The sequence below is a fragment of the Eumetopias jubatus genome, unplaced genomic scaffold (genome assembly GCF_037043125.1).
Source record: "Eumetopias jubatus isolate StellerSeaLion01/CBP00866 unplaced genomic scaffold, mEumJub1_p1.0 scaffold_2, whole genome shotgun sequence".
NCBI classification, from domain to species: Eukaryota; Metazoa; Chordata; class Mammalia; order Carnivora; family Otariidae; genus Eumetopias; species Eumetopias jubatus.
Window position 1 is genome coordinate 112,577,715 of NW_028274808.1, and position 21,920 is coordinate 112,599,634.

The following is a 21,920-nucleotide window of genomic DNA, read 5'->3' on the forward strand; positions in this document are numbered from 1 at the left end:
TTGACAATACTGCTGCCCTAGGAGACTGCCAAGGACTGTCGTATAGGACCCGCCATGATCTTACCTAAGAATCTTTTTTGCTGACGTGCCAGCAAATGCAGTGGTTCCATTGTTGCTGGGTACACTTATGCTACTTTTTTTTCATAATACATTTGTCAATATATAAAGAAGTAATTGACTGTGGAGAAAATTTCTTCTCTGTTGCATTTTTCCTTTACTGATTAATGAAAAAGTATTTGTTCTTTGTGCATTTCATTGTTGAAACAGAGAAATGTTAGTTCTTTGTACATTTCATTGTTGAAACAAAGATAAATGCACAAAGAGTGGCTAAGATCACTGTTGAGTGTTTCCCGGCCACTATTTATTACTTATTAGCTGTGTGACCTTTAGCTCATTACCTAACCTCTCCGTGTATCAGTTTCTTCATCTTTAAATGGAGATGGAGTAGTCATTTAAGTGTTGACTATTACTTTCTGGAAAATACCATAAGCCAAGATATATAAGAAACACCTTTACTTTTACTCAACTGTGTAATTTCTATAATACTTTTTCTTCAAAATTTCAGTAATGCTTTCTGTGAAGTTGAAAACTTCACAGAAGTTTTAATCTGTTGTTATGCGGTTTTCCGTGTATTATTTTAGCTGTGTTCTACCACAGCAGGAAGCAGGAGAAATATGTATTTCACTAATAGTAAGAGGCTTGTCTATTTTTGCTGTAATGTCAGAAATCTCAAGAGACTTCTAACTTTGTATCATTAAGCTTAGTAACTATAGTCTTATATACCCAAACTTTGAACACAACTGTAAAAATCAGCAAAAGTCATCTCACATTGCTGGATACTTATTTTAAAATATCATGCTTGTTCTGAAGGCTTCATATTACCATTAGCTAACATTTCAAGGCAAATTTTACACTTGTTGTGTGGTCCATCACTAACATTAATAAACATAAATCCACTTTTCAGGCTGTCTTCTTGTTAATTTTTCTCTTTTATTTCTTATTTTTTGTCAACTCTAAAGAGACTTACATTGTTTTTGTCTCTTATACAACCAAGAAAGAGCTTATTTTAGGAAAGAGAGAAAGGTCCTTCTGTCCTTCCATCATATTCTCTTGAGTTTGAATTAGTAGCATTGTCTGCAATCTTTAGTTCCTTTGCAGGAAGGTTTTTAAGCCACTTGTTGGATTTTGTCAAAGTTAGTTTTGGTAAATTCAACTAATATGGTCTATAAGTCATCAGGTAAACTGCAGGCCACTCCACACCTGGCTCTCTGAGCTGGGAACCCCACTGTCCCCTCAGGAGATCCTGGGCATTTGGATCAGTGATGTCACCGCTGTCCGTCCAAACACATAACTAAAATTGAATAAATATTTGTTTAATTGATTTGAATTAATTTGTTGGTATAATTTATATAAAAGGAAATCTTAGTCCTTCTTTCAAGCTGATTTAAAGATAAACCACTAGATATTTTAAGAGACTTAACCTAAACCAACTTAATATTATTAATACTTTTTGGTAGGAAGAACTAATCATTACACTGGTGAGCTTTCAAACATCAGTCACAGGAGGTGGCATGTACATGGTAGATTTTATGAGTCCAGGGTCCTGAGTTCAAAGTATTACAGGATCCCACTGAGTGACTTCACCTCTCTGGATCTCAACTTCTCATCAGTAACAGGAGATGGTTGGGCTAAATGATCTTCCAGGTCTTTCTAATCTAACATTAACAATTCAATTCCTATCCTGCTGGTCTTATAGAATTCAAGAGTTTCCTTGTTTGGGGCATTTTGTAAAGAAGGCTGAGCTCATGGTAAATTCATAAATAGATGCTATTCACCTTAAGTCCTATTTTCTGTAAAATGTTTTCTTCTTTCTGCTTCTCTAAACTTCAAATATCAAATTAATAATGTGTCACTATGAGCTCTACAAAAGGAAATAAAACAATAACCTAAAACAAACAATGCCCACGCCTGCCGTGACACATGCTCGACCCTCCGGAGGAAGTCTAGAAAATTCATCAACTAATTACATGTACTTTCATTCAAAATAAGACAACAAGCAAGGTGACACCAGAACCACTTGTCTGCAACTGCCCCACTTTTTCCGGTGACAAGATCAATCCACTCGGGTAATGTACCAACCACAATTCACCCTGCTTAAAATGTGTCCTTTGTTTCAAAATGACATTTCATCCTCTCTGTTGGATGTAATAAAACCTGGTCATTTCATGTGCATTGATGTGTTTATGTTAAAGAGGGATATCCATGAACAGTGTTCTTCTTTTTGGCTTTCTTTTCCAGAAGATAATATAACAACATGGAAAGACAGTAGGAGCACCTGAGTGGCTCAGTCGGTTAAGCATCTGCCTTCAGCTCAGGTCATGGTCCCAAGGTCCTGGTATCGAGCCCCACATCAGGCTCCCTGCTCAGCGGGGAGCCTGCTTCTCCCTCACCCTCTGCCCCTCCCCCTGCTTGTGCTCTCTCACTCTTTCTCTCTGAAATAAATAAATAAAATCACATAACATAATAAAAAAAAAAAAAAGACAGTCACCTATCATCCTTTCTTGAGCATTGTTGGGTGCTTTTTAAATACGTTGAAATTTTAGATGAAAATTTTTCTTATGGACCTTTTTTTTCTTCTTAGATGAAATTGTTAGTCATGATTCATTAGGATAACCAAGACATAAAACTTTCAGTTGATTTTTTCAAATTTGTTTTCCAAAATACAATAAACTTTTGGATCCACTTAGAGCTTTTAAAATTCTCAACAATGTCGCTTGAATCTAAAAGATGTACATTTCCACATACTGGGCAAATTAACGTTCATGACAGTAGCCTTTGCAGTCCCCCCACAGACCAAAGAGAGGTTAACTTCCTTTCTGTCGAAAATTCTACAGGAGGGGCGCCTGGGTGGCTCAGAGGGTTAAGTGTCTGCCTTCAGCTCAGGTCATGTTCCCAGGGTCCTGGGATCGAGCCCCGCATTGGGCTCCTGGTTCAATGCGGAGCTTGCTTCTCCCTCTCCCTCTGCCTCTCTCCCTGCTCATGCTCTCTCTCTCTCTCTCTCTCTCTCTCTCTGTATCTCTGTGTCTCAAATGAATAAATAAAATTTAAAAAAAAAGAAAATTCTACAGGAAACAGAATAACTGTATGCTTCAGAGGGAGGGAGAAAAACACCAGAAGATTGCTGGTAGCTTCTGCCTCTGTGCCTGTTTTTAAACCTCATAAGGGAAGGGCCCATAATACACAGGATTGGTGTCAGCAGCTATATAGTATCGAATTTGATTGATCCTCTATCATTGATCTGTTTATACAAGGATGGAATCTACAGAAGAAAGATCCTTCTTCAAGCTTTTGAAATTATAACCAGAAAAGTATTGAAATGAATAAAATAAAATATTTCTCAACTGCCATACCATGTGCTGAAGAACAAGTCAGCTGCCATGATATTGTTCAGACTATCTGTATCCTAGCAACCATCCACCCACAAAAAGAACCACCTCATGAATGAAACCCAGGTACCCACACAAAGCTGATCTATAGCCCCTGATAGCTGTTCTGAATGGAGGGAAGACGAGAGTGCTTTCCTCTGAGAGGCCTTTTTCTATCCTGTCACTGAGAGGGGGCTTGCAAATAAATCAATGTAAACCATGAGTCACTGTCACAGGGGTCTGCTGGCTCTCAAATGCCTTCACACTCACACAAATTCCAGCGTACTCAGTATCCTGGGAAATACTTGGGAAACCCAGACACTGAGAGACATTAGCATGGTTAGCCAGGCTTGGGAGACTCAGAAAATCAAGGTCATAAAGTAAAAACAGACGTGCACACCAGTTCAGACTCCAGGCTTAGAAGGAAGGTCAAGAGGTGATGAGAGCAAAAGTTTCTGCCTAGTACTCGGCTAAAACAACTGAAGTTTCCATACATTCCAGCATCAAAGTGAGATAGGAAAACCAAAGCACTCCATAAAAATCTGCTTTTTGCTCCTTTTCCTGCTTCTATTCTTGCTAGGACCTGTACCCCCGCTCTACACATGCCTCATAGTACAAATAATGTATGTCTTCCTTGTAAGGGACAAGGAGTTAATGATTTCTTTAGAGTCTTCCAGCACAACAGATAACATCTAAGGAAGGACTGGGCAAGAATGACTGGGTGAGGCCATCCTGTGCATATTCCAGACCACCAGGGTTAGACATCTAGACGCCGAGACCCCCAGGCTCCAAGTGACTTATGGAAGACACCTGAGCTCTTGTCCTTGATCTGACTAGCTCCTGGATGCCTGGGAGGACACATACACCAGACCACAATCCTCAGTAAAAACCCCAGACCCCAAGCAAAGATGAGACTCTCTCTTCTTTTCCTTTCTGAATCTCCCAGCCTCTGTCTGTACCTACATTCTCTCTATATCTTCAATAAACTCTGCTCTCATTCCCTCCTAGCTCGTGTTTGATTTCTGTCTTGCATATACCCAAGGACCCTCTTGGCTGATCCTGTGGGACCCCCTCTGGGTTCTTGAATCCAGCCTGCCTACATCAAAAGAAGGCAATCAAAAAATACATGGAACAAATAAAAATAAAAACACAATGGTCCAAAATCTTTGGGATGAAGGAGCACCTGGGTGGCTCAGTTGGTTAAGTGTCTCACTCGATTTAGGTTCAGGTCATGATCTCAGGGCTGTGAGATGGAGCCCCACATCCAGCTCTGTACTCAACAGGGAGTCTGCTTGAGATTCTCTCTCTCACTCTCCTTCTGCCCCTCCCCCCGCTCATGCGCGCTCATGTGCACTCCCTCCCTCTCTTTCAAAACAAATAAATACATCTTTTTAAAAAATCTTTGGGGGGCGCCTGGGTGGCTCAGTCATTAAGCGTCTGCCTTAGGCTCAGGTCGTGATCCCAGGGTCCTGGGATTGAGCCCCGCATCAGGCTCCGTGCTCGGGGGGGAAGCCTGCTTCTCCCTCTCCCACTCCCCCTGCTTGCGTTCCTTCTCTTGCTGTCTCTCTCTCTGTCAAATAAATAAATAAAATCTTAAAAAAAAAAAATCTTTGGAATGCAGCTAAAGCTGGTCCAAGAGGGAAGATTATAGCAATACAGGCCTACCTCAGGAAGCAAGAAAAATTTCAAACAAACAACCTAACCTTACACCTAAAGGAGCTAGAAAAAGAACAAAAACAAAACCCAAAACCAGGAAGAAGGAAATAATAAATATTAGAACAAAAATAAACAAAAAAGCCCTAAAAGAAAACAATAGAACTAATCAATGAAACCAGGAGATAGTTCTTTGAAAAGATCAACAAAATTGATAAGCCTCTAGCCAGACTCATTAAAAAAAAAGGAGAGAGAGAGAGGGAGACGATTCAAACAAAATCAGAAATGAAAGAGGAGAAATAACAACCAACACCACAGAAAGACAGAAGTTATAAGAGAATATTAAGAAAAATTATATGCCAAAATATTGGACAACCTAGAAGAAATCAATAAATTACTAGAAACATATAACCCCCAAAACCAAATCAGGAAGAAATGGAAAATATGAATGGACTGATTATCAGCAATGAAATTGAAGCAGTAATTAAAAAACTCCCAACAAACAAAATTCCAGAACCAGATGGCTTCTCAGGTGAATTTAACCAAACATTTAAAGAGTTATACCTATTCTTCTCGAAATATTCCAAAAAATAGAAAAGGAAGGAGAGCTTCCAAATTCAATCTATGAGGCCAGCATTACCTTAACCTATAACCAAAAACAGATAAAGACACCACCAAAAAAAAGAGAGAGAGAGAGAGAGAGAAAGAACTACAGGCCAATATCTCTGATGAACATAGATGAAAAAATACTCAACAAAATATTAACAAACTGAATCTAACAATACATTAAAAAAATCATTCACCATATTTAAGTAACATTTATTCCTGGGCTGCAAGGGTGGTTTGATATTTGCAAATCAGTCAATGTGATATATCATATCAACAAGAGAAAGGATAAAAACCGTATGATCATTTCAGTAGATGCAGGAAAAGCATTTGACAAAGTACAACATCCATTCATGATAAAAACCCTCAACAAAGTAGGTTTAAAGGAAATATAGCTCAACATAATAATGGCCATATATGAAAAACCCACAGCTAACATCATACTCAATGATGAAAAACTGAGGGCTTTTTCTCCTAAGATCAGGAACAAGACAAGGATGTCCACTCCTACCATTTTTATTCAACAGAGTACTGAAAATCACAGCAATCAGACAAAAAAATAAATAAAAGTCATCCAGATTGGTAAGGAAGAAGTAATACTTTCACTATTTGCTGATGACATGATACTCTATACAGAAAACCTTAAAGACTCCACCAAAAACGTCCTAGAACTGATAAGTGAATTCAATGGTCACAAGATATAAAATCAATATACAGCAATCCATTGCATTTCTATACACTAATAATGAAGCAGCAGAAAGGGAAATTAAGAAAACAATCATACCAGAAAGAATAAAATACCTAGGAATAAACTTAATGAAGGAGGTAACAGACATGTCCCGTGAAAACTATAGAACATTGATGAAAGAAATTAAAAATGACACAAATGGAAAGATGGCCATGCTCATGGATAGGAAGAACAAATATTGTTAAAACCCAAAGCAATCTACAGATTTAATGAAATCCCTATCAAAATACCAACAGCATTTTTCACAGAACTAGAATAATCCTAACATTTGTATGGAACCACAGAAGACCCCAAATAGCCAAAGCAATCTTGAAAAAGAACAACAAAACTGGAGGTATCACAATCCCAGATATCACAATTCCCACACTACAAAACTCTAGTAATGAAAACAGTGTGGTACTGGCACGAAAGCAGACATATGGATCAACAGAACAGAATAGAGAGCCCAGAAATAAACCCATGATTATATGGTCAACAGTCTTCAACAAAAGAGACAAGAACATGCAATGGGGAAAAAAAAAAACAGTCTCTTCAACAAATGGTGCTGGGGAAACTGGACAGCTACATACAAAATAATGAAATTGGGCCACTTTCTTACACCATCAACAAAAATAAACTCAAAATGGATCAACGACCTAAATGTGACACCTGAAACCATAAAAACCCTAGAAAAGAGCACAGGCAGTAATTTCTCTGACATCGGCCATAGAAACATTTTTTTTACATATGTCTCCTGGGGCAAGGGAAACAAAAGCAAAAATAAATCATTGGGACTACATCAAAAGAAAAAGCTTCTGCATGGCAAAGAAACAATCAACAAAACAAAATGACAGCCTACTGAATGGGTAAAGATATTTGCAAATGACATATCCAATAAGGGGTTAGTATCCAAAATATATAAAGAACTTACATAACTCAACACTAAAAAAAAACCACAAATAATCCAAATAAAAATGGGTAGAAGACATGAACAGACATTTCTCCAAAGAAGACATCCAGATGGCCAACAGACACACGAAAAGATGTGCAACATCACTCATCATCAGGGAAATGCAAATCAAAACCACAAGGAAATATCACCTTACACCTATCCAAATGGCTAAAACTAGAAACACAAGAAACAACAAGTGTTGGCAAGGATGTGGAAAAAAAGGAACCCTCATGCATCATTGGTGGGAATGCAAACTGGTGCAGCCACTGTGGAAAACAGTATGGAGGTTCCTCAAAGGGTTAAAAAGAGAACTACCCTATGATCCAGTAATTCCACTACTGGGTATTTACCCAAAGAATACGAAAACACTAATTCAAAGGGATACATGAACCACTATGTTTACTGCAACATTATTTATAATAGCCAAATTAGGAAGCAACCCGTGTTCATTGACAGATGAATGGATAAAGAAGGGGTGTGTGTATGCACACACACACACAATATATATACATTCTATGGAATATTACTCAGCCACGTAAAAGAATGAAATCTTACCATTTGCAACAACAGGGATGGATCTAGACAGTATAGTCCTAAGTGAAATAAGTCAGTCAGAGAAAGACAAATATTATATGAATTCAAGACGAATAAACAAAGAAAAATAGAGATGAAAAAACAGACTCTTAACTACAGAGAACAAACCGATGGCTACTAGAGGGGAGGCAAGCGGGGGGATGGGTGAAGTAGGTGATGGGGATTAAGGAGTGTACTCATCATGATGAGCACTGGCTGATGTATGGAATTGTTGAATCACTATATTGTAGGCCTAAAACTGATATAACACTGTATGTTAACTATACTGGAAATATAAATAAAAATAAATAAATAAAATGTTCTGCATAGGTCATTTGAAATAGATTAAGAAGGCCTTAATAGATTTCCTTAATAGATTAAGGAAAGAGGGCTAGGTACAGATAACACAACCCAGGGAGAAAGGGGGGCCAGCTACCGCAGTGGAAGGCTAATGCCAAGAAAGAGAGATGGCTGGTAAGACTTTGCCAGAGAACAATCGCTTACTTTTTAAGAATAAGAGTGAAAAATATTTCAAGTGTCTGATGTGCTGGATCAGGATGTGGCTAGAAGTTTTTGCCCAAAGCCTTCAGTTAGAATCTGTACCCTCAGGGTTCATATATGAGAAATATAACAGGGTGGTGTCCAGTGTGAGGTGATGAACTGTGGGAAAGGGACAGCACATGATGGAAGGGAGGCACAGAGTAGATCAATAATTCAGTGCAAGGACTGGGGGGAAACAGAGCCTTCCATATCACATCACTGTCCCCATGCCCAGGAACCCTCCAAGATAAAGGAGGGAGACACTGGGTTCCCCCCTAACCCAGGATGGAAGCACAGGACATTTTTATTTCTTCTCTTATACACTCTGAGAACAGTCATTCACTATGAGTCAGTCCCCTTTACTTGAAAAAAAAAAAATTACCAATCCTTTTGTTTATTTCTTCATACTCAGGTGAACAGAGAGAAGCTAAAGCATTTGTTCCATCATTTTATGACTTCTCTAGAACAGTCTCTCCCAAGTAGGATGTGTACTACTTAGAGTCTGTATAAAGATTCACTATTGTGTGGAAAGGAAATATGGGAAGTATTATGTTGGGTAATGTTCATCATTGTAGTATCGATAACATGTAAGGAACTGACAAAAAAACACATCCTGAGAGCATGTGCCCACATTTTGTTTGCTTGATGGGATGGAGTTTGGAGACTACTGATGTTAAAAAAAAAAAAAAAGAGGGGCGCCTGGGTGGCTCAGTTGTTAAGCGTCTGCCTTCCGCTCAGGTCATGATCCCAGGGTCCTGGGATGGAGCCCCGCATCGGGCTCCCTGCTCAGCGGGGAGTCTGCTTCTCCCTCTCCCTCTGCCTGCCGCTCCCCCTGCTTGTGCTCTCTCCCCTGCCCCCCCCGTCAAATAAATAAATAAAATCTTTAAAAAAGAAAACAACCATTCATACTAAACAAGAAATTATCTCAAATGGATTTTCATGAAGGCAAATTTGTAGATGGTAAAGCAAGATTCTGAATTTATATGAGCCAAATTACTAGTCCATTTACTTTTAATGGGAAACAACTAGCTGTTCTCTTCTGAACAAAAGAAAAGAATTCCCACCTTCCACTTCTAAATTGAATGTCAAATATTTGGACAACCCCAACTTGTTCAAAAATGTAAATTCATTTAAAGAATTATTTTATTATTTTTATATGACCTCAACCGCTTTAAAAATCTTAGAGAAACTGGTTCCAAATATAAGGAAAAAATACGCAAGAAATTTAAATAATCATTTTCAAGTGGCTTGGTTTTGTTATCGTTATTAAAATAAAATTATTACTGGTAAGAAATCTAGCAAGCAGTTTTAATTTGTGCTTAGTGCAATTTTTTATCAGTTGATATCACAGAAAGGCAAACATTGGAATTGCAGGTCTGCATGAACACTGACTCAAGTCAGTTTAATATGTTTTTGTATTTTTAATAAACATTTCTTCTGATTACAAAAATACAAGTTATAGATGCTGAAATTATTTTGACTACATTTTTTAATGTGGTAAAAACTATCCTCAATTATTTCAATGTGGCATTTTTCTGTGTGTAAAAAAAAAAATTAAATTATTGTAGAAGAAACCAAGCCACATTTAGAAAACACTACTACTATTACCATCAATAAAAATGTTAACAACAATAAAAATATTAATAGCAGTTAAGACTTACTGAGAGCTAATTATATGCCAGACTTTGTTTTATGTACTTCTTATGTATTAATTTAGTGGTCTTGAACCGAGGCTGCCCATTATGCCTGTTAGAATTGCCAAAGGAGAATAACAAAGAAAATGATGCCTGGATCTCACCCCCAGAAGAGACTCTGACCCAGATGGACCAGGGTGGTAACCTAGACATTGGTGATTGTAATGTGTGGCCAGCACTGAAAACAAATACATTTACATAATCCTGACAACAACAATCCTGAGGGGGTAATTATCTCTGTTTTGCACTAAGGAAAATGAGACAGGATTCACAAGCAGCAGAACTAGCATTTGAACCCAGGTCTGTCTCCAAAACGTAAGCTTTTTACCACTAAGCTCGACAACCCCTCAAAGACCACAAACCACTGTGTACTTGAAGGGGTGGTTTCACTCCCATGGTATGCATAAAAGATCATTTCTATAATTTCTTTGCAGTTAGATTTAAAAAAAAAAAAAAACTTTTGCATAACCTTGGCTGAAAAAACAAACAAGATTCTGATCCTGGAATTACTCTGCTTTGCACATGACTGGGAGGCTGACCAAGCCCCAGTCAGTGCTGAAATCAGGAATTTCACTGTACTAAGAGTGATCTCCCTGGTTGGCTAACTTAGTGCCCCAGGATCCCTCCTGCAGGCAGCTGTCTCAGGGTTGGCTTGTACTTCTTCCTCACCCTTTATTTACTAAGAAAGCTCAAATAAATAATTCAGGTACACATGGCAAACAGGAAAAGTTCCTTTTTTCAGCTGATTTTTCTCCTCCAGGGCAAATAGGCTTGAAAGTTCAGAAGCCCCTTGCCAAGCAGTTTTCCTTATTGCGCTCCCCTCACCTACTCTAGCTCAAATAGAGGCTAATAAAATACTCAGGAAATTAAAAAAAAAAAAAAAAGGGGAATGGTGGTGGGGGTGGTGGGAAATGAGAAGAAAACCCAGTTCTGTGTTATCAAGTGGTTTATCTGGCTAGCAGTCACGTGAATGACAACCTTGCGTAAAGTAACCTGAATCTTGTCCAACCACGAAGCATTCTTCCTGCTGGCCAGAGATGGTCTGGTTCAATGCCAAGGGCAAGTAAAAAGGCGAGTAGAATTTAATTGGGAGAAAAATAGATGATAGCACTCTACCTATTTAGAGAGGAGAAATACTATCCTCTGAAACGCAGGGGGCCCAGGGTGTGACCCAGGCAGTTATCAGCTAACATGAGATGTGGAGTGTAAAGTAGGGGGTTTAAACCCGTGACTTGCAAGGAACGAGGGAGCAGGGGCAGAGTCACAAAGTGGCATCCAGACATTCTACACTCTGTGGGGTCTGTGCCATGTCACTGTTCAAATAAGGCATTGCCTAGTATGATCTGATCAAAGGGTTTTAGCCAAGACGTGGAGGAGCCAAGGGGATATTTATTGAGCACCATCTGCAAGCCTCTATGCTAGGTGCATTTTATGTGTTATTTCATGTGATCCCCACAACAATGCTGAAATGGGGGTCTTATTATTTTCCAGCAATGTTCCAGTATTATTCAAGTATTAAATAGGTAGAATGGATTTGAAAGGTGTGTTTGCTTCTAAAACCTTCCACTCCGTGACACAGTCCCGCTTCACTTACCGTCTCTAGCCTGGGCTTCAGGTTTATTTGGTGCAACCAGTCTTAGTGAAGGCACCTCTGAGCCACCAGCAGGGGCAGTGAGAAGCACAAGGTGGAGGCTCCTTTGCAAGCAGGAATCGGTTTGTTCCCTGAGACTCTAAAGCTATGTGTAGCAGTTCACTTCTGTAATTTTTTTTTCTCTCTCAGGTTCTGCTTCTTGACTGGCTCCTACCATCTCCCCTCACATCCCATGCAGATGGCAGAGCCTGTCTCTGGTCATTTGCCAACTACTCTCAGAAAATTCTCCCACCCCAGAGAGCCTCCAGTCCATTTAACATAACTGTCCAAAAGCTTTTACTTCTGCTCCAACAGCTGAGTAACAGGTTCGTGGGGTCATTTTGTCTTTTGTCACCCCCTTTTCATAGTTATTCTCTAAGATGATGTGATTAGCAGGTCAGGGAGAGACTTATTCATTTAGGAAGAATTTATAGAGTACATATTATGAAAGCAGAAATGTTCTAGGTGCCAGAGACATAGAGGTCACTAGAATTCTGTCCTTCCTTCCAGTACCCTAGGGTTCTGCTCACTTGTTACAATGAGAACTGCCTGGAGACAGAGTCCTGAGATTCTGAGCAAGAGCACCTGATGTCCTCATTCGGGACTTCCTTCATGGAAGAGCCAGGGCAGGAGCCCAAAGTCAGCAGTTTGACTCAGAATTGTTCCCTCTATTCCCCTGATTTTGTGCTGTCTTCCAGAGGTTTCTCTTCTGGAAACTTTACTGTGTTTCCCTCCCTCTACCTCTTTTTGGGAGCCATACCCCTTTTCAGAAGGTCAGGATGACAGAAAAGGTATGTCAGGGGAGTTTATGCCCTCTAATGAGTGGAAATGGCTGTCTTGTTTGAGCAACAGGTTGGAGAACCACCCAAGGAGTAAACAAACCAAATCAACAGTAAGAGAGGGAGAGGGAGAGAAAAAGGAAGATGGAGAGAGGAGGAGAGGGGGAGGGTAGAGAAGGGAAGAAGTGAAGGGGGAAGAGGAGGCGGGAGGGGGGAGAGAGAGAGAGATGTTTTTCAGGTGAAGTCCTTAAGCAAGATGATTCTTTGCATGTGGTAAAAGTTCCATTTCTCCTTGATGAAAAATCCATTTAATATGGGAGGGGTGTGGCATACTGTCATTTCTTAGCAGTGCTCAAAGTTTCAATGCACCTGTTACTCAAAAACTGAAGTTGCCCTCAGAGCTCCAGAAACAGCAGGACAGGGGAGAACTTAGCTTTCAAAATGATAGGATCACATTTATTCCCTATTCCCTTCCCATTGTCCTCTAGTGTTTTAGCAACTTCTGAGTTCTTATACAAAGTTATCAGAAAGGATTTTTTCTTTATGGCTTATATAGAAACAGTTTCCCAAAAAACTCCTGTTTCCCCAGCTTCCAACATAAAGCTGACCAGCTAAGTGAGTAGTTACTCCTGTCAGAGTAAAGACAGAAGTTTGCATGAAAAGAAATGTTCAGTTACTTATACGTGAGACATATTCACTCACACACGCAAGAACAGCTTGAGAGCTGTGAATTTTTATAGTCGGTAGCAGACTGCCTCTAACAGCCAGGAAGAAAATATACATTCATTAGAAAACAAAAATTACACAAATGTACCCACCCAAAGGCAAATCAGAAAAAAAGTGCCCAAGTATACAAAACGGAATGAACAGGTAGGTATATGAAGGCAGTTTCTGGGAGGATGTGAATTCCTTTTAATGAGATTACTTACCCACACAAGTAGAATTCCCCTTTCCTGGGGGAGAGCCTCCAGGACAGTTCCATCGTTCCAGGACTGAGAGACTAGCAAAACTACATTTAAAAACTACCGGCAACAGAATGATTAGGAAGAGCAGCATAATCTTGATGGGCTTGAGCTTTCAACAGAAAATTACTTGACGTTGCTTGAGCATAGCCGGGGCAGAGTGGTTACGTCGGACGGACCCCAAGCGTGTCCCCCTGGGTTGGCCTGCAGCCCTGGGGCATCTTTCACTCTGCTCTTTTGCTGTAGTCCTCCAGCTTGTCCGTCGTCCTTCAACTCAAGACAGTGGCCTGCAGCCAGAAAGGGACCCTCGGGAAAGATTTCTTTATCGAAGTTCTTGGGAAGTCAGTAAGAAATACCTGACACCCATATGATAAATTTCGCAGTTTCACGGCCACTGACTTGTAGAGGTCTGCCGCTGACTTTTGCGGCGACAGGCAGAGACAGTGTAGGCCACTGTTAGAGGGGGGGAAAAGATGGATGGAAAGTTCCGACCGCGACCCTTGATGAGGCTGAAAGAAGAAATACAGAGATAGGATTCCTCCCCAGAGTTTCTCTTTTTGAAAAGTAGAATGACTCCCTTTCCTTTTCAAAGCCCTTTTGGCTCCACCTCCTCTCTCCTTTAGTGACACTTGAGAGAGCCTCTGTTTGCAAATGTGAGTGTGGTCAATTGCTCACTGCAGGAAAGCGGGGACGGCTGCCAGGGAGGAGATAAGTGGCGACTCACCATAAATATTCCAAGCAGAACCAGGGAGAGAGCAATTAGGGGGCTGTGGAGTTGCTCCTGGTGTCTAGGGGGTACCTGCTGAAGAGTGGCTATGTTTTAATACAGGGAAGGATGGAAACAAATTTAAACTGTGCCGTACAAATCAATGGTGAAAAACAGTGCCTGATAATTCAGACTTGGAGTAATTGGTCATTCACGTGAGCAATATTAGAACAAAATGTCAACACCAGTGCACATTCCTGGAGCTTTATCTTTTTTATTTTCTCCTGTATATTTTATAGCGGAATTTGGAAGATTATTCTTTCCAAATCAAAGGGAAATCCCTGAAGCCAAATGAAGAGATACAGTATGCACAGATACCTTTTCTTTCAGCATGAGCATAATAAAACATCATGGGGGGCCAGGAGTGCAGGGAAAGGAGTGGGTTGTTATTACAGAGTCGCATTGGAAAAAATAAGCTAACAGTGCAAAATCTGGGAAGCACTGGAAATCTAGCAGAGCTGACTGCTGTTCCTTCCCAGGCAACTTAGGCTCTCTTTTCACCTCTCAGGGATAGAACATAAAAGCTTGACATAACCATTAGTTGTCTCCTCAGTTATTTTGTCAGGAATGCACCCAGAAATATCCAGCTCAGGCAAACCATTTACACCAGATTTGATGACCAGTGGAAATTTCTGTCAGTTTACTTCATCCTGGAAAACAAGCTTTCGTTTAAGTTGCCCAGAGGTAGTGTTCCAAGTGCGAGTCAAAATGTAGATAAAGCGAGAGTCACAAAAACAACAGTCACACTAGTGACCACCCATTCTGGCAGAGAATGGGAAGAACTCCAAGCCTTTCACTCAAATTTAATTATGTCCTCATCATTCCTCAGATACTGGGTTGCTTTCTGAAACGGGTAAAGTCAGGATTTCTCTGATTTTAGCCGGCCTCTGCCAGACAGCTCTGATTTCTCACAAGAGAAGCAGACCCTGCCGGGAAGCAGAAGTCACACGGGGGGACATATGGAATATTCCATTGCTTTCTGGACTCACTTGGACTCAAGACTCGGAATGAGTGTCCTACCAGTAACCTGCACTAAGTTACTAACCTTGTTAAGCTTCCCCTTCAGCAAAATGCATAGTCAGTGTTAGGACAACAGTTAGAAGGACAGTCAAGCATCAGGCTGGATTAGTGGAGAGGAGAAGGAATGACATGAGCACAGATATGAAGTAATCCACAACTAGATTCTATTTGGATGTGGAATCTCTCGTACTATTTTTGGTCATAAAAAGGCTCACTTTCCTAATTACATGTCACGTGGGCTAGTATGGTCATTAGTCTTGAGCATAAGCCCCTCAGGAGATGATGGAGCCAGCCATGGCTATGGTGGACATCAAGACTGGGGACTGATGGGAAAGATCAATCTCAGCTAATCCACAGAAAATCCAGGGTTGCCCAGATAGCAAAATCTTAAGCCAGAGCTACCCATGCAGGAAGGACTTGCGGTGATATTTTATTACTCCATAGTCTTAGTCCTAGATAAACCGGAAGCTCTCCTGGGCAAATGAATATAGTCCGTATTTTAAAGTTGCCCAGAAATCAGTTTTATGGGCCAAATACCCATTTCAGTTTCTGGGACTGAGTCAAATTAACTGATTCATTGATTAAATATCTACATGTGATAGGATACTGTACACGAAATAGAAGTCATGGCCCCCTAAATTCAAGAGCTTGCTTAGGCGGATTAACAACAACAAAAAATAGTTTATGAGTATGAGCTAATGAATGGCCAGTCACCAATTATTCTGGGCAACTGCAGCAAACTGTGAACTGGAGCATGCAGTGAAGCTTCGTGTAATAAATAGGAAATCTCAGATCAGAGTGGAGAGGAGGAAAGCCAGGCTGACCATAGGACGTGGAACAGGAAATGGACAAAGAAAATAAATGCTTATTTATTGGATCCTTAGATCCCGAGAGGACATGGATGGATGGGAGGAAACCCTACTGGTGGGTCAGTAAGAGAATTAGGCATTAATGGCAAGGAGACAGCTGTGAATGTTTTTAAGCATAAGTGGACATCAATAGGAGAAGGTAGGCTATTGGGAGACATGGTTATATGTGCTGGTCGCCATTCGTACTCTGCAGATAAAATTTTCCTACTGAGGCACAAAGCACCCAATTCTCCTGGGTTACAGATTTGTTGTATGCCCAGCTGCTGTTCATCATCACCACTACCACACCATCAACAGATTGTTCCCAATGAGCCAGGCATAGAGGAAGGAGATGCTTTATTCACAGCACCTCCAATCTTCCCCACCACCTTGCAATTCACAAATGAGGTCCATTTCACAAATGAGGACACTGGAGATCAGAAAGACTGAGAAATTTCCCCAGTATCACATCCATTTATAGAGGGTATGAACTCTGAAGTCATTACTGTCTCCTTGTTAACAGTGGTTTTGATAGGAATAAATAGGCGGGGCCATCAGCAAAAGAAAGAGCAAAACTTATACCACACACGTGCTTATGACTGCAGGAACCCAAAAGGACTAGGCAGTGTATTTCCGTATGAATAACTATTAGCACTTAACATCCACCTACAGAAGGAATATACAAGCTATTTCATGGGCTGCTTCTGTCAATGACTATCGGGTGTATCAGGGTAGTTCCTACAAGTCTGAAAACATTTTTTTGCTTTTCAAAGAGAAAGTTGTTGACATGTGTCTGGCATTCTTGTGATTCATATGTGAGAGAAATTGAAATGGTCTTAAGGGAAAGAAATTGGGAGGGACACAGTCACAGGAGTTAGCTACACAAGGCAAATTATAATCTATCAAGATACAAATAACAGATGTAAAAGTTTTCTTGAAAAACAAGGGCAGTTGTGCTCCTTAGTATTTACTCAAATGAGCTGAAAACTTATGTCCACAAAGAAAACCTACACACAAATATTTATGGCAGCTTTATTCATAATTGCCTAAGGTTGGAAGCGACCAAGATGTCCTTCAAGAGAAGAATGGAAAAATAAACTGTGGTATATCCATACAGCAGAATATCACTCATGAATAAAAAGAACGATCAAGCCATCAAAGACTTGAAGGAATCTTAAGTGCATATTGCTAAGCCAATTTGAAAAGCTACATACTACATGAATTCAACTTTATAACATCCTGGAAAAGGCAAAACTATGGAGACAGTAAAAAAGATCAGTGGTGGTCAGGGGTTGCGGTGGGGAGAGATCAATAGAAGGAGCACAAAAGATTTTTAGGGCACTAAATCTATTCTGTATGATACAATAATGGTGGATATATGCCATTATACATTTATATATTTATCAAAACCCATAAAATGTACAAGTGTGAACTCTAAACTATGGACTTTAGTTAATAACAATATGCATCAGTATTGGTTCATCGATTGTAACAAATGTAGAACACCAATGCAAGGTATTAATAACAGGGGAAAGGGAGGGAGGGAGGAATATGGGAATTCTCTGTACTTTCTGCATAGTTTTTCTGTAAGTCTAACCCTGCTTTTATAAAAACAGTCTATTTTTTAAGAAAAGGAGAGGAGTCACTATCCACTATCCAGTTAAGCAATGCTATGCTTAATGCACAGATTAAGTAATGCTATGCTTCTTCTACCAAATGAAAAAAGCACCTGATAAACAAGAGTAGAAGAAGAATCTTGCCCATGCTTCATTTTTCAGCTAAGTCCACCCCAGTCACCTAGAAACGTTCCTCTGACCAAGAGGAAGAAAGAAGACTCCAGAAACCGGACAAGTAAAAAAGAGCATAACAATCTGTAATACATAATTTATAATTCTATGAAGCAGCAGCAAAATTTAAAATTAAAAGAAAAGCTCATTTTATTTTATTTTTTTAAAGATTTTATTTATTTATTTGAGAGAGAGAACGAGATAGAGCATGAGAGAGGGGAGGGTCAGAGGGAGAAGCAGACTCACTGCTGAGCAGGGAGCCCGATGCAGGACTTGATCCCGGGACTCCAGGATCATGACCTGAGCCAAAGGCAGTCGCTTAACCAACTGAGCCACCCAGGCGCCCAAGAAAAACTCATTTTAGACTGCATTGCATTTATCTACATAATCTCAGCCTGCCTGTTTGTTTGCAACCTGAGGAGTTTCTTGGGTGAAATCTGAAACTGACCCTGTACTGAAAGGGCAGGGAGAGGCCAAGAAAGGGGCAGGCCACTCCAGATTGGTAAGTGGCAGCTTTTTGGTTTTTGTTTTACTCCTGAAATAGAGAATTTTATTTAGAAACTGTTTAAAATAGGAAAAAGAAAAAGAGAAAAACCTATCAAGAAAGACCAGGTGGATGGGTGCCTGGGTGGCTTATCAGTTAAGCATCAGACTCTTGATTTCCGCTCAGACCTTGATCTCAAGGTTGTGGGATCGAACCCTGGCGGGGGGGGGGGGGGGGGGGGGGGGGGGGGGGGGCGGTGCTCTGTGCTGGGTGTGGAGTCCGCTTAAAGGTTCTCTCTCCTGCTCCCTCTGCCCCTCCCCCCACTCTCTCCAAGAAAGGAAAAAAAGAAAGACCAGGTAGAAAGTTGGTTTCCAATAAAATGGAATTTCAGGGCAACAAAAATCTAAAAAGCCACAAAAGAGAAATGGCACCACTGCTTTCTTTGAACAATGGCTAATTTACTTGCATTTTTTGTCATTGTTAATCACTGACTCTGGGTTTTCCTCTGAATTCCACACATTGCACGCACTACACAATTTTATCATAAAAGACCTGCTTTTTACACACATTTTAGGATAAGCCAGGGAGGTGGCAGTTTTAATAAGCAAGGGAACTTACTTAGGAGGCTCGTCATAGGAGGTTGCAAGACAAGTGGATCTCTACACTCGCCAGAATCTTAAAAGTTTATACAGAAGCCATAACAGGGTTCAATCACATATATCCTACAGATAGTCTCAGCAACACATGGCTCTCTCAAGGTTGCATCCTTGAAATGGCTCCGGCTACAGGAACAATAAGCGGAACGGACCTTCCAAGCCCAGGAGAGGAGGTGGGAGCCTCCCACTGCTTGGTCCGTCTGGCAGGTCAACTGGCCTCACGTCCCCTTCATGATCTCCTCCTACTATGCTTCCTTCACCATGCTCTCAGGTATTTTTAACGTCTATTTTTTTTTTTTTTTAGATTTTATTTACTTATTTGAGAGTGAGAGAGAGGAAATAGCGCACGTGAGAGAGAGCACAAGCGGGGAGGAGAGGAAGAAGCAGACTCCCCGCTGAGCAGGGAGCCCAATGCGGGGCTCCATCCCAGGACCCTGAGATCATGACCTGAGCCGAAGGCAGACGCTTAACCGACTGAGCCACCCAGGCGCCCCTATTTTTAACCTCTAAAAATGTTAAGGTTTAGGGAAAGAACTCTGGCTTTTTTTTTTTTTAATAATCCATAATACACTTTCCCCTGATTTTCTAATTTCACTGAATCTATAGGAAGCAAAGTTCCATTAAGTATAGACTGGGGGCACCTGGGTGGCTCAGTCGGTTAAGCATCTGCCTTCAGCTCAGGTCATGATCTCAGGTCCTGGGATGGAGCCCCAAGTCAGACTCCCTGCTCAGCAGGGAATCTGCTTCTCTCTCTCCCTCTGCCCCTCGCCACCTCCTCCCTGCTTGTGCTCTCTCTCTCCTCTCAAATCTTTTTACAAAAAAAAAAAAATTTTTTTTTTTAAGTATACACTGTTAGAAGGCTTACTGGAGTACTAGAGATGCTATAAACTACTTGCTTGGGCCGCCTGGGTGTCTCAGTCAGTTAAACCTCTCGCTCTTGGTTTTGGCTCAGGGATCTCAGGGTTATGGGATTGAGCCCTGCATTGGGCTCCGAGTTTAGCAGAGTCTGCTTGAGATTCTCTCTTTCTCCCTTTCCCTCCCCCCTTCCCCCCATGCTCTCTCTCTCCCTCTCTTTCTAAAATAAAAATTTAAAAAACTGCTTGCTGGAAACTAATGAAAATGTAAACCATAGTTTGCAGTTCTTTCTTTGTTCTTATAATATTTATAAAACTGTGAAATAGTTATTTCCTTTCTTCTACCTCCAAGGATAGAAATTATTTGGGGGGAAAATAATCATAGTTTACCACTTAAAATTAGAAGGATGTACAAAGTAGATAGTAGAAAATATTTGAGTAAATGGTATATTTTCAAAAATTTCAAATACCAGAGAAACAAAATAAAGTTGCTTTCATTTGGTTTTCCCAGCCTGACTTGAAATTGAGATGCATTCATTTTTTATTTTTATTAAAATAAAATTTAAAGAGAACAGATCTTATGTATAAAATCTGATGAGTTTTGGTGAATGTATATATACTTTAAACCAACACAATGACCAAGATGAAAAATGTTTCCAAAACCACCAAAATATCCCCTGTGCTCCCTCCAGTCAATCCCACCCACATCCACAGGTGCATCCAGGGTTCTGATGTCTATCATAGGTTAGTTTTGTCTGTTCTTGAACCTGAGAAGAATGCAGTCATACAGCGGGTTTGCTTTTGTATCTGACTTTTGTTCAATGTGTTTTTGACACTCCTCCATCTTGCATGTATTGGTACTTCTTTTTTATTGTAGGGCGTATTCTTTAGTATGAACGTATCACAATTTATCCATTCTCCTGTCAGTGGACATTTGGATTGTTTTTAGGTTCGGCTCAATGAATGTTTTTATTTCTGTTCTGTTAATACCTAATTGCTGGTTCATAGGTTAAGTATATGTTTAACTTCATAAGAAGCTGCCAAACATTTTTCCGAAGGGGCTGCTCCATTTTATACTCTCACCAGTAATGCATGTCAGTTCTGGTTGTCTCACGTCCTCACCTATATCTGGTATTATCCATCTTTTAAATTTTAAATATTTTAATAAGCATGACTTAATATTACATTGCAATTTTAATATGCCTTTCCCTGATGAATAATAGTGTTAACCATTTTTTTCATATGTTAATTCATCATGCCTCTTTTGTGAGATGTGTATTCATGTCTTTTGCCCATTTCTTTATTGGGTTTTTTCATTTTTTTGTTTTATTGATTTATAGTTCTTTGTATATATTTTGGATATAAATTCATATCTGTGTATTACAAATATTTTCTCCCAGTCCGTGGCTTGTCCATTCATTTTCTTAATAGTTTTCGTTGATGAGCAAAAGATTTTAATTCTGATGAAGTCCAAGTTATTAATTTTTTCTTTATGCTTACATTTTTTTGTATGTGTTCTCTCTAATAAGTTGTCACCTATTCCAGGCTCAATATATTCTCCTGTTTTTTTTTTCCTAGGCACTTTTAGAGTTCTAGCATTTATGTTGGGGTTTGTGATTCATCTTTGTTAATTTTTGTATATTTGAGGTTGGAGTAGAAGTTTATTTTTCTCCACACATATATTCACTGAATATATAGTTCAATTTGGGAAGAACTGACATCTTAATAATACTAAGTCTTCCAATCTATGAACATTATATATTTCTCCATTTATTTTAAGTTTTCTTTAGTTTCATCAGTGTTTTTCACTTTTCAGTGTAGAACTTTACATATCTTTTGTTAAATTTATTTGTATTTTATGTTTTTGAATGTTTCTGTAAATGAATAGTTTTTCATTTTTTTACTTATTTGTGGCTCTTTTATAGAAATAAAATTAAGTTTTATACAGGGACTTTGTATCCCAC

General features: G+C 39.8%; 1 protein-coding gene across 1 annotated transcript in view; it reads right to left on the reverse strand.

The window, feature by feature from the left end:
- EGF (epidermal growth factor) overlaps positions 1-14,079 on the reverse strand; it is a 95,579-nt gene extending 81,500 nt beyond the window's left edge. Inside the window, 1 exon segment of the mRNA XM_028121296.2 lies at positions 13,509-14,079. Coding sequence (XP_027977097.2) covers positions 13,509-13,635 — 127 coding nt within the window. The 5' untranslated portion in view covers positions 13,636-14,079.
- Positions 14,080-21,920: the final 7,841 nt, after the last annotated feature.